This window comes from Agelaius tricolor, unplaced genomic scaffold, assembly GCF_023055355.1.
Source record: "Agelaius tricolor isolate 1412-34295 unplaced genomic scaffold, bAgeTri1.0.p SCAF_5, whole genome shotgun sequence".
NCBI classification, from domain to species: Eukaryota; Metazoa; Chordata; class Aves; order Passeriformes; family Icteridae; genus Agelaius; species Agelaius tricolor.
The window spans coordinates 1,993,846-2,006,704 of record NW_027269265.1 but is presented as its reverse complement, the minus strand read 5'-3'; the positions used below and the strand labels follow the sequence as shown (position 1 = coordinate 2,006,704).

At 53.8% G+C, this 12,859-nt stretch overlaps 1 protein-coding gene across 1 annotated transcript; it reads right to left on the bottom strand.

Annotated features, from left to right (window-relative positions):
• Positions 1-128: 128 nt before the first annotated feature.
• On the bottom strand, positions 129-10,836 carry KLHDC2 (kelch domain containing 2). The gene is made up of 14 exons (XM_071426051.1): positions 10,723-10,836; positions 9,196-9,362; positions 8,354-8,433; positions 7,437-7,554; positions 6,301-6,416; positions 5,068-5,149; positions 4,880-4,963; positions 3,926-4,006; positions 3,786-3,844; positions 3,522-3,631; positions 3,026-3,098; positions 2,227-2,314; positions 1,878-1,930; positions 129-957 (listed from the first exon to the last, which is right to left on the bottom strand). Exons 2-14 carry the CDS (start codon positions 9,349-9,351, stop codon positions 834-836), a joined length of 1,224 nt encoding a protein of 407 aa, XP_071282152.1. The 5' UTR covers positions 9,352-9,362; positions 10,723-10,836; the 3' UTR covers positions 129-833.
• Positions 10,837-12,859: the final 2,023 nt, after the last annotated feature.

Here is a 12,859-nt window from a genome sequence, read left to right as displayed (position 1 = left end):
TGGAGAGAGGGAAGGTGCAGGCCCAGTTTCCCCCAGCCCAGCTGTGCCAGAACCCTGTGGAGGGGAGGAAGAGCAGGGCTGGGAGTCAGGAAAAACCCCAGGATCTCTCAGGAATTACAGCACAGGAATTGTTCTACAAGTCAACGTTTTTAATTAGTTTTTGAAGACAGCTTAAAACATGATTCCCCCCCCCTTCCCCACAGCAGCACAGCCTGGCCCTGTCCCCCGTGTCCCCTCTCCATGTCCCTGCAGCCAGGGGACATCCCTGGGGCTGCTCCAGGGGCAGGGGAGCTCCACAGGGCTGGCAACAGGCACAAACACTCCCAGTTACACTCACAGGGCAGAATATCTGCTACCTAAGGTTCACAACTGAAGTTCCACAACATAAAAATTCAAAAAAAAAAAAACCAAAACCAAACTACAGCCAAGCAGAGAGTAGTGGTGCTTTAACATCTCTAGGTTTACAACAGTTTATCAACTGACAACGGGACAACTTCCAGATCCTGCTCCTAACTTCCACATCCTGCTTCTCTGACCTGAAACATCTGTGGCACAACGTGGAGCTGTGGGCTAAACACCACCAAAGCAACGCTCAGAGCCGTGGTGTGCTCAGCATTCCCAGCTCTGCCCCCAAGGACATCCCCCCCGCTCTCGGGGTGCACAACCCCACACCTGCTCACAGCTGAAGCTCAGGCTCATCTCCTCTGGCATCAAACACATTTATTGGAACATCTCACACAAAAATAGGTTCTCTCTAGGCCATTCACATGCACGGGAGGGCGAGAAGCAACTACCTACACACAGAGGGTGGGGCACGGGCCGTGCCCCGGGGCTCAGGAGCCCGAGGTGTTGTTGCTGCCGAAGCGCTGGTTCACGCTGTGCAGCAGGTGCTTGGGCAGGCAGTGCCACGAGCTGGCCAACAGCTCCTTGAAGCAAATGACGGCCTCCAGGCACAGCCTGCAACACAGGGACAGGCTGCACTGGGAGCCCCAACACACACAGGGCCCTGTCAGCAGGGACAGGCTGCACTGGGAGCCCCAACACACACAGGGCTCTGTCAGCAGGGACAGGCTGCACTGGGAGCCCCAACACACACAGGGCTCTGTCAGCAGGGACAGGCTGCACTGGGAACGTGGGGCTCTGTCAGCAGGGACAGGCTGCACTGGGATCATGGGGCTCTGTCAGCAGGGACAGGCTGCACTGGGAGCTCTAACATGGGGCTCTGTCAGCAGGGACAGGCTGCACTGGGATCATGGGGCTCTGTCAGCAGGGACAGGCTGCACTGGGAGCCCCAACACACACAGGGCTCTGTCAGCAGGGACAGGCTGCACTGGGAACCCCAACACACACTGGGCCCTGTCAGCAGGGACAGGCTGCACTGGGAACGTGGGGCTCTGTCAGCAGGGACAGGCTGCACTGGGAACCCCAACATGGGGCTCTGTCAGCAGGGACAGGCTGCACTGGGAACATGGGGCTCTGTCAGCAGGGACAGGCTGCACTGGCAGCTCGTGCCAGAGGTGCTGAGGGAGGGGAATGCTCCATGCTCAGCCCTGGCTGCTGCTCTGGCAGCATTTGGAGGCAGAAATGGTTTCCAGTATTTTAGGAACATGAACAGGTCTAATGGTAACTCTGCCTCATTTGTCTTAGAATCCCAAAATGGTTTGGGTTGGAAGGACCTTAAATCCCATCCCATTCCACCCTTTTTCTATGGGCAGGGACACGTCTCACCATCCTAGTGCTCCAAGGCCTGTCCAACCTGGCCTTGGGCACTTCCAGGGATCCAGGGGCAGCCCCAGCCATTCCCCACCCTCCCAGGAATGTCCCCCTGCCAGCTAAGCTGGGACAGACAGTTCCATGCTGAACTCCTGCTCTCTTACCTTACAAGAGATCTTGGCTGGAGGGAGAATACCAGGATTTCATTACTGTGAGCCTGAAGGAGGACAGAGATAGAAAATTGGTTCTGTGGGATCTCAGCAGGAGCCAGAGCAGCCCAGGGAACACAGCCAGGGAACCCCAGAATGTTGGGCTGGAAGGAGCTCGAAGCTCATCCCATTCCAGCCTGGCCTGGGCAGGGACGCTGGAGGAAGCCTTCAGGGTTCCCAGCCTTGAGGGACTTGGGGCAGGAGCAAAGCATTTCCCCCTCAGGCTTTGTCCCTGCACCTTTGTGATCCCCACGAGACCAGCACTGCAGACTCCACGGGAAGGGGAAGCTCAAAACCAACTCACAGCTTTGGAATGGGCCAGCAGGTTGTTGGCACAGCCCCCAAAGATGATGACCTCGCCCTCCTCGCTGGCACAGGCCGTGTGCCACAGCCTGGGAACAGAGAGCAGCCCTGCATTAACCCAAACCCCAGCGCTGGGGAGCTCCCTCCTCATCCCAGCCAGCCCAGAGGAGAAAACCAGGAAGCAGCAGAGCTTTAACTGCTTAACCTGGCTCAGGGCACTTCCCTGAGCACAGGGAGGAAGACTCGTGCTCCCCATGAGTGCATCACAGGGGCTTTAAACTGCAGGTCACCAACCCCTGTTTGCTCAGCAAGAAGCCAAGAACAGCCCTGGGCGTGCACAGGATGAGCCTCGGGCAGGGCCTTGGGGACACCAGCCCCTGCCTGGGGGGTGGCAGAGCAAGGACACGGGCTCCAGTCAGCTCTGCTGGCACTCACAGCTCAGAGTCCTCTGCAGCCAGATCAAACCCTAAACCCTGAGGTCAAACCCTAAACCCTGAGATCAAACCCTAAATCCTAAATCCCGAGGTCAAACCCCAAATCCCAAGGTCAAACCCCAAATCCCAGGGTCAAACCCCAAATCCCAGGGTCAAACCCCAAATCCCAGGGTCAAACCCTCAATTCTGTGCTTCCTGCTGTTTCCCAGGCTGCCTGCCCTGGAGTTCTGGGGGCACACACCCACTGCACTCTGGGGCTTGTGAAAGGAGAGCAGGGAGGAGGAACCAGGCTCCTCTCTCTGGCAGCCACCACCAGGTGCTTCCACAGCCCCTCTGTCCCCGTTTCCAGGGAATTGTCTGCCATACCTTGGCTTCTCAGAGTAGTTATGCTCAAACTGCACCCACTCGTTCTTGCTGATGCAGTAAATCCAGGCATCACCTGAAAACAAGCAAAATCCCAGATAAAATCGGGATTCTGTCAGTTCTGGAAGCTGCTGCAATATACAAATACTCTGGTGTAGTACATCCCATTTCTGTCCTTAGATAAATCAAATATTTTAGGAAAAACCTTATAAAACATTGGCTCCTGTTTGACAACAGGTGTTCAATGTAACAGAGATTTATGGGGGTGAAGGTGGAGAATTGTAAAGCTGTCACCAATTGCAGTTTGCACTTTTAGATACAATTTTAGAGCAGATCAGTTGCTGGAAGTTGTGGTGTCTCCACACCCTCAGCAGCTCCTGCTCTGTGGAACGAGGAGTTGGAGGAATTTAGAAGGAATTCAAGGCAGTCATGAAAGCTCCCGTGCAGAGCTGCTCCAGAGCACAAAAAGCCACCACCAAATCCCTCTGGAATGACTTACTCAGGGGCTGCTTGTTCGTGGTGAAGCCTCCAAAGAGGAAGAGGTGATCCGAGGAAATTGGCGTTAAGGAATGCCACGATCGGCCCACGGGGCAGACGCCTTGGGTGAGTCTGCATTGCAAGAAAAACACCCAAATCACCACAGGGACAGCAAAATCCTTCTCTGTTTCCTGATCATTTCTCAGCTATCTGCAGGATACTGCAGTGACCCAAGGACCACAGGAATTTCTTCAGTCACAAGAGGAAATCGAGTCTGAGCACCCACATTTCGTTCCACTCCCACGTGTCCAGGTTCAGGCAGTAGAAGTCGTTCATTCTGGACTCCTGCAAGAGAGCAGAGCGTGGCTCACACCTCAGGCCCTGCTCAGCTCTGGGCTCAGCACAGCTGGGGCAGCCTGGCCTTACCCTGTATCTGCCTCCGAACACGTAGCCCCTGTTCCCAACCGTGGCGCAGGCGTGGGCGGCGCGGGGCGACGGGGTCTTGCCCTGGGAGGGGACAGGGACAGCACAGATCAGGCACCAGAGGACAAGAGAGACCAGGCTCAACTCAGATTGAAGGCCAGCGAGGATCAGAGTGACAAAACACAGCCTGTAAATCCCCCTGTGTGCAGGTTTTGGATGGATGGAAGGCCAGGGAACTCATTAAAAATGGGGTTTATAAATTTTGCTTTTAGCACAGGGTTCAGCCACAGAAGACAAACTGTAAATGAGACAGTGACATAATAAATCCTTAAATTAATAACCCATGGAAGTGTCCAAGGCTAGGCTGGACAGTCTGGAGCAACCTGGGACAGAGGAAGGTGTCTCTGCCCATGGCAGGGGTGGCACTGGATGAGTTTTAAGGTTCCTTCCCACCCAAACCACCCTGGGATCCCATTAAACACCATTTCCATTTTCCTTGGGTTTCTGAACCAATGAGACCTGAATGGAGCAATCAGAGCAATTCTTTGGCAACCTGGAGCTCCTGGTCTCACATTTCACTTCCCCCAACCCTGTGGCAACCCCAGCCCATTTCCCTGTTCCTGCACACTCCAAATGTGTGTATTTGCAATTAGCAGTGTTTAATTGTCTCCTGAGCACACTCAGCCCCCCAGGGACAGGAACCAGGCATGCCCTGGCACTGAGGGTGACAGCAAACCCCACTGCCCTGCAGCTGCAGCAGCACCCAAAGCAAGCAACAGGAAAAAATGCATGAAGACAAATCAAAATAAAACAAATCAAAATTTCCTCTTTTTGCAGAGTGGATCTGTCTAAATGAATGCTTTAAATTCATTTAGACAGATCCACTGTCTAAATGAACACTCCTAAATACCATTACTGAGCTGTGACTTAATTAAATGACAGCAAAGCATTAATTACCGTAGTTATGGGCTGGCTCCAAGTGAAAGTTTCAAGGTCCAGAACGTGCACGTGGTCGTTCCATCCTCTAGGAAGGCCTGAATTCTTAAAAAAAAACCAAAACCAACAACACAAAGAAGCAAAAAGTTTTAACAAGCACCGGTGAAATATTAAAAGTTGAAGCAGAAATGGTTCCCAGGGTTACTTACCCAAAAAGAAGTTTCATCAAATTCAAATGTTCCACGTTGCTTCCCTTCAGGAAAATAGCCATAGCCTCCAAAAAATATCAGCCTGCAAGAAAACATGGAGCAAGAGCTGTGATAAATTCTGTTATCATAAATATAAATATAAATATAAAGTATAACTATTAAATATAAATATTAAATGTAATTATAATTTTTAAATATAAATATAGATATAACTAGAACTGTAAATTCTGTGCTCAGAAAACCAGGGAAGCTCCTTTGGTTTTCCAGGAGAGGGCTCTGTTTGCTGCCCCACTGAACCCCTCTGGAGCAGTTTGCAGCCCCAGGCTCCCGAGCTCTGCTCCACCTGCAGATCTCTGAGGCTGGCAGGATGTGCAGCCCGGTCACTGCACTTTGGCCTTTGCCACCTTGTTCTCCTGGAGCTGAAGTGGGAATTACCCCCAGGTTTTGCCTTTGGGGTTCGGCCTGTGTTAGGAACTGGCAGGGCTTTGCCAGAAATTCCTACAGGATTATGGAGTGCCAAAACCAACGTGCAGCACCTCATGAGCCACCCACAGGTGCAGCCCTGCAGGTTCCCAGCTGAGCTGATGCTGTCGGCTGTGCTGATGAGGAGCTCACTCCCCACACCAAGGAGCTGAAAAGGCAGCACTGAGGGCAAGGCCACAGAACCAGGGAGCAGCCCCAGCTGCAGGGACACTCAGGGGCTCCCACATTCCCTGAGTCTCTGCAGCAAATCCCCAGCAAATCACAGAGAGAGCTGGGAGCTCCTCCATGGAGTGGCCAGGGCAGCACAAGAGTTAAACTCCAAAACCCCAGAATGGTTTGGGTGGAAGGGACCCTAAACCCCACCCAGAGCCACCCCTGCCATGGCAGGGACACCTCCCACTGTCCCAGGGTGCCCCAGTGTCCAGCCTGGCCTTGGGCACTGCCAGGGATCCAGGGGCAGCCACAGCTGCTCTGGCAATCCCAGCCCAGCCAGGAATTCCCAATTCCCAATCTCCCACCCATCCCTGCCCTCTGGCACTGGGAGCCATTCCCTGGCTCCTGTCCCTCCATCCCTTGTCCCCAGTCCCTCTCCAGCTCTCCTGGAGCCCCTCCAGGCCCTGCCAGGGGCTCTGAGCTCTCCCTGGAGCCTTCTCCTCTCCAGGGGAGCATTCCCAGCCAGCCCCAAGGTGAGGGAGGAGGAGGAGGAGGAGGGAGAAGCCAAGAGGGAGCAGAGCCTCGCTGGGGCCTCACCTGTTCTTGTGCACCCACACCCCCAGCTTGTCCTTGGACGAGGGGGGCACCCCCTGGCACTCCACTCTCACCCACTGCAGCACTTTGTCCGTGGATCTGGCATTTAACATGTAGAACTGGGAAAATAAAGAGGTTTTTTTGAACTCACATCATCAGCTTCGAGCTTAAATCTGCTGTTAAAATAGCAACTTTAAATGAACATGTGTTGGTATAGAAATAGTAATAAATGAAAAGTTCTTTTCCTAGCTGAAAAGAAGAGCACTGGAAATATTTTTTAAGAAAAGATGGATTCACAAATCAAAAAGTTCTGACCTTTTTCAGACTCAAACACCTTCTACAGCACTAACAGGGTTCTGGGCACTGAGCTTCAGCATCCAAAAGCTGCTGTGGGATACACTGAAGGTGTGTACAGAGCACAACTGTCTTACAACTAAAAAATTATTCAGAAGTTTGCAAAGTGACTTTTTTACAGGATTACCCCTTCTCTGCATTTATATAATTGTACAGGAAGAGAACCAGCTGCTGCACTTACACCCAAAACTGAAATGTAAGAATGCCACAGCAGGAGGGGAAGAAATCCCACCTTACAAATGAGGTTTGTTTCAAATTGTCTGCAAAAACTCCTTCCAACTCCTCCTAGTTGATATTTACATCAGAAATTGATGATCTTCTATTCAAGTACATAAACTACATATTTATATAGACCAAAACTATTTAATATAAACCCCATTGCCAGACTATCAGAAAAGATCATTAATTAGTTCTAGTTGAAGGGGTGGGGATGGGGCAGTGATCTTGGAGGACTTTTCCAACCTAAATGATTTTGGGATTCTGGGATTACCACAGACTCGAGGGAACAGAAACACTTCCAGCCACCCCAGATCAATTCCAGATCAGTTCCTGATATTATCCAGGCAACTCTGGCAACTCCCATCTTTTAAAATCAGCAAACTCAAAGGCAGGGACCCAATCCAGCTGCTGAGGGGAATTGCACAAGGACACAGCTGGTGCCAGCTCGGGCTGTTCCTGCAGTGCTGTGAAGCCTCCAGGGCACAAGCCCATGGGAAGGGATTCTATTTGATGATGATGATGATGATTCTGTTGTTGTGTTATTCCACTAGAAAGGCGTTGCTGACCTTGTTGGTGTTGCCGCGGGCGTGGTGCCCCCCGAAGAGGTACAGAACTCTGTCCACACACACGGCACAGCTGCCAGACATGGAGGGGGGAACGTCTCCCTCAGTCTTGCTCTTCTTCCTGCAAAACCAGGCTGGCATCTTCACCTGCCCCCAGCCAGCAGGGATGGCCTCATCTGGAGGGTTCTGCTTACCACAGCTCACTGTGGATATTCAAGCCTGTCCTTCCCACCTTTTCAGATGTAATAATTCACAAAATTATTCTCTGTTATGATGGAGGGGTGAGGAAAAGGCACTTTAGTTAATACATGGGTTTTTTTGGGGGTTAGGAATCCCATCTGCCCAGCTCAGGGGTTTGGAATGCTCAGAATCCTCAGGCAGAGAGGATTCACCTGTGTAAACTGCAGGTTTCCACTCTGCTCCTGGATTTTTCCTGTTTGCAAACACCATAACCACAGAGAGGAGATTCCAGCCCGTGCCCCAGGCTGTCCCTGACCCCAGGGAGGGCTGGGGCACACCTGAAATCCCATTTCCTGCACAGCACTGAGCAGCTCCTTTGGCTGCATCAGCCCTGGAAAACAACTCCTGAACTCAGCAGGGATTCCCTGACCAGCACGGGCATCCAAAGTGGTACAAACACAAATTCCAGCTGCTCTGTCCTGTCCCAGGAATCCCAAAACAGCCCACACTCCTATCCAGGCTGCCTGCCTCAGCTGCCTCTCCTACTCCATCCTGGGAAAACATTTTGGATGCTTTCACAGGAAAAAAAAAAACCCCAAACCTGAAATATTTGACCCACTTTTGCAAGAGTTTGATAGCTGGGAACAAAGAGATCAGGGAATTCTGTCCCTGCTCAGGCCCTTTCCATGCCAATTCAAGGATTTATCAGATTTCTTCCCCAAGTGAATGATTTACTGTACCATCTTCCAGTTTCCATGTTGTAGATCCATATTTCATCCCTAGGCAGGTAGAAGTCATAAAACCCCCGGACCTGGGCATTCTGCAGAAGGAAAGGCAGGGTGAGAAGGGTGTTTGACACAGGGAATTTCAGACTCCTGGGAAGGTTTGCACCCCTTCTGGGACAGAATCCCAGCACAGATCACAGCAGGAGCAGTGCCTGTACTTCCCACACTCCTGTGCCTCCCACCTGCACGGAGAGCAGCAATCAGCCTGCTTCAGCACCTGCTGGGGACAGTCAGCTCCCACAGAGCCACACAGGGCTAAATGGAGGTTAAACCTCTGGTTTACAGCCTGAGCCAGGCAGCAGAAATGAGCCAAGAGCTCCTTTTTCCCTCCCCCACCCCCTCCAAGACAGGAGTTTATTTACTGAGTTCATTTTGTCACTGAAATGATTTTGTGGTGCTGCAGCACACAGTGTGACAACAACAAACATGGCATCCTTACCGCCCCAAAAAATTATTACCACCCAAAAGTACAAATTACAATTACAAAACGTAATTACAAATTACCACCCAAAAATACAGTTGTGCAAATAAAATCACCACTCCCAGGATGCACAACTCCAATCAGACAATACTCCCTTCACCTTTTGCCAAAGGCAAACGACACCCCAAAAATCCGTGTTATCTGCCAAGCTTTTAACACCCAGTGATTTATCCCGGCGTTGCAAAACACCCCCGAGGGCCGCGTGTTACAAATTCGCTCGCTGGAGCTGCTGCTGCGTTCCGGGGGAGGAATAATTGCCCAGAGCGCGGCCCGGGTGGACGGACGGGACGCGGTTCCCGGGCTGGGGCAGCTGTACCTTGTATCCTCCCCAGACGTACATGCAGCGCCCGTCGGTGACGGCCACGTGCCCGCTGCGCTCGGCGGGGCTGTCGTTCTCCAGCTGCTCGAAGCCCTCCTCGGCCGGCGCCGGCAGCTCCTCGTCCGCCGGCAGCTCCTCGTTCTCATCGGCCATGTCGGGACGTGCTGCAGGCACAGCGACACCGAATTCCCTCCGCGGGGTCGGCCAGGGCCCGGCACAGACCCCCAGCAATCCCACCCCGAGCATCCCTGGCAGCTCCTGCAGCTCTGGCAGCCTCGGGGCTGTGCCCGCTCCCCGGGGAGCCTGGGCAGTGCCAGCACCCTCTGGAATAGTGGGAGCTTTCCCGGAGATCCTGACCCTCCCCTGGCACAGCGTGGGGCTTGGAAAAGCCAGGATGGGCTACACACGGCTGGAATCAGAAATGTTCCACGTAGGGACTCAATGGTGCACGGTTTGTAATGGTTACAGTTGCCACTGTGACTCAAAGCGACCGTTTTCAAAAATATTTAAAATCTTATCTATAAGATAAGATTGATTTGCCCAGAGCAGCTGTGGCTGCCCCTGGATCCCTGGAAGTGTCCAAGGCCAGCTTGGAGCAGCCTGGGATAGTGAAAGGTGTCCCTGCCCATGGACAAGATGAGCATTAAGGTCCCTTCCAACCCACACCATGTCAGAAAAACCCATGATGTCAAAAAAACCAATCCAAAGGGGAATAAATTTGACAGCTTTGCCCACAATAGCAGCAAATCCTGGAGCTTTTCAGTGTCTTCCCACGGCGGCTCAGTGCAGGACAATGTCACCCGTCCTACACAAAATCCCACAGAGCCAATGTCCCTGCTCCAAACCCCAGACACTGCTGGGAAAACACAGATCCAAAGCCCGGGGAAGCCTAACAGCCCAAATTTGTGCATCCAAATCCAGGGAAAAGGACCTCAGTGGGACAATCACACCGGGCACTCCAGGTTTGATACCCTGCTGTTCCCATACACTGCTCCTGAGGGGTTTTTGGTGTTTAATTTTAGCCACTCCCGCCACGGAGACGCTGCACCACCTCCGGGGGGTTATCTGTGAGCTTTAATTACGATTTCTAATTTAGATTAGCAAGCCTTGCCCACAGCCCCGTGAAACCTGCCTGCTTCGAGCTAGCGGTGTCTTCACCGCCTCGGAGAAATAACACCGATAAAATATTTATCTATAATAGGTATGTACAATATTCTGCTATTCATTTTGCCCCTCAGACACGCTGGGCCGCGTCCCTTCAGCCATTTCCCCCTCAGCTCCCCGCAGCCCTGCGGCTCTGCCCACCCCCCTCACACACAGCAGGCTCCTCACGACACCTTCTCCTGTCGCGACATGCCTGAGCGCAGGGTGGGCCCGGCGGGCTCCTCACGACACGCTCAACTGTCGCGACATCGCGGCCGTCCGAGCGCCGCCCGCCGCCGTTACCGGCCCGGCCCGAGCCCGCCCCGCGTCCCCTCAGAGCCCCCCGAGCCCCCCGCGGCCCCGGGCCCGTCCCGCTCCTACCGCGGCCCCGCCGCTGCCGCTCCGCCGGCCCTGCCTCCCTCCCTCCCTCAGCCGCGGCCCCGGCGCAACATCCGCCGGGCGGGCGGCACCTTCCGGCGGCAGCGCGCAAGCTCCGGCACCCCGAACCCAACCGGGGCGCCGGGCACTCCGGGATTAATGCTGCGAGTGTCTGAGGTGCTCCACAATTCACCCTAAATACCCCCGGAACCCAGCCCGGGGCACCGGGCACCCCGGGATTAACACTGCGAGCGTCTGAAGTGCCCCCAAATTCACCCCAAATACCCCCGAACTCAGCCCGGGGCTCCGGGCACCCCGGGATTAACACTGCGAGCGTCTGAAGTGCCCCCAAATTCACCCTAAATACCCCCGAACCCAGCCCGGGGCACCGAGCACCCCGGGATTAATGCTGCGAGTGTCTGAGGTGCCCCCAAATTCACCCTAAATACCCCCGAACCCAGCCCGGGGCGCCAGGCACCCCGGGATTAACACTGCGAGCGTCTGAACTGCCCCCAAATTCACCCTAAATACCCCCGAACCCAGCCCGGGGCGCCGGGCACCCCGGGATTAACACTGCGAGCGTCTGAAGTGCCCCCAAATTCACCCTGAGGGCACCGGGCACCCCAAAATTAACGCTGCGAGTGCCTGAGGTGCCCCACAATTCACCCTCAAAGCACCGGCACCCCAGAATTAACCCTGGTAGCGTCTGAACTGCCTCAAAATTAACACTGGAGCACCTGGGCAGGCTGAAATTCACCCTGAGGGCACCCGAACCGGCCCAAAATTAACATTGGGAGTATCTGAACTACCCCACAGTTCAGATACTCCCTGAGAGCATCTGAAATACCCCCGAACTCAGCCCGGGGGCACCGAGCACCCCAGGATTAACACTGCGAGTGCCTGAGGTACCCCAAAATTCACCCTGAGAGCATCTGAAATACCCCAGAATTCACCCTGAGGGCACGGGGCACCCTGGAATTAACACTGCGAGTGCCTGAGGTGCCCCAGAATTCACCCTGAGGGCACCGGGCACCCCAGGGTTAACGCTGCGAGTGCCTGAACTGCCCCCAAATTAACACTGGGAGCACCTGAACCACGCCAAAAATAACACTGGGAGCACCTGAACCACCCCAAATTCACCCTGAGGGCACCCCAGAATTAGCACTGGGAGCGTCTGAACCGCACCAAAATCAACACTGGAGCACCCAGGCACGCTGAAATTCACCCTGAGGGCACCCGAACCGCCCCAAAATTAACACTGGGAGCATCTGAAATACCCCAGAATTCACCCTGAGGGCACCCCAAAATTAACCCTTGGAGCTTCTGAACCGCCCCAAAATTAACACTGGGGCACTCAGGCACTCTGAAATTCACCTTGGGACACCCAAACTGCCCCAAAATTAACATTGAGAGCATCTGAACCGCCCCAAAATTAGCACGGGGAGCATCTGAAATACCCCAGAATTCACCCTGAGGGCACCTGAACCACCCCAAAAATTATTCTGGGGGCACCAGGCACCCAAAAATTCACCCAGGGGGTACCTGAACCACCACAAAATCACCCTGAGGGCACCTGAACAACCCCAGAATTGACCCTAGGGGCACACGGGCATTCCAAAATTAACACTGGAGGTTCCTGAACTATCCCAAATTAACATTGGGGGCACCTGAATAACCCCAAAATTAACATCCCAAACCATCCCAAATTTACACTGGAGACATCTGAACCTCCCAAAAATCATCACTGGGAGCAAAACCAACCATGAGGGCACCTGAACCACCCCAAAAATTTACCTTGGGGCATCAGAACCACCCCAAAATTAACCTGAGGGGCACTTGAACCTTGTAAATTCCCAATGGGGGCACCTGAAGCCAGCAAAATTCCCACAGGGGGCATCTGAAAGCCCCAGATTAACCATGGGGGGCACCTCAGCCCTCCCAGAATTAACCCTGGGAGCTCTTGAAGCCAACAAAATGAACCCTGGGGGCACCTGAGCCCCTGCAAATTAACCCTGGAGGTATCTGAATCCAGCAAGCCAATCCCAAACCTCCAAAATCAGACCTTGGGGGGCACCTGAGCCCCCCAGAATCACACCTTGGGGCTCAGGGGGCATCTGAACTCCCCCTCCCAAAAAGGAGG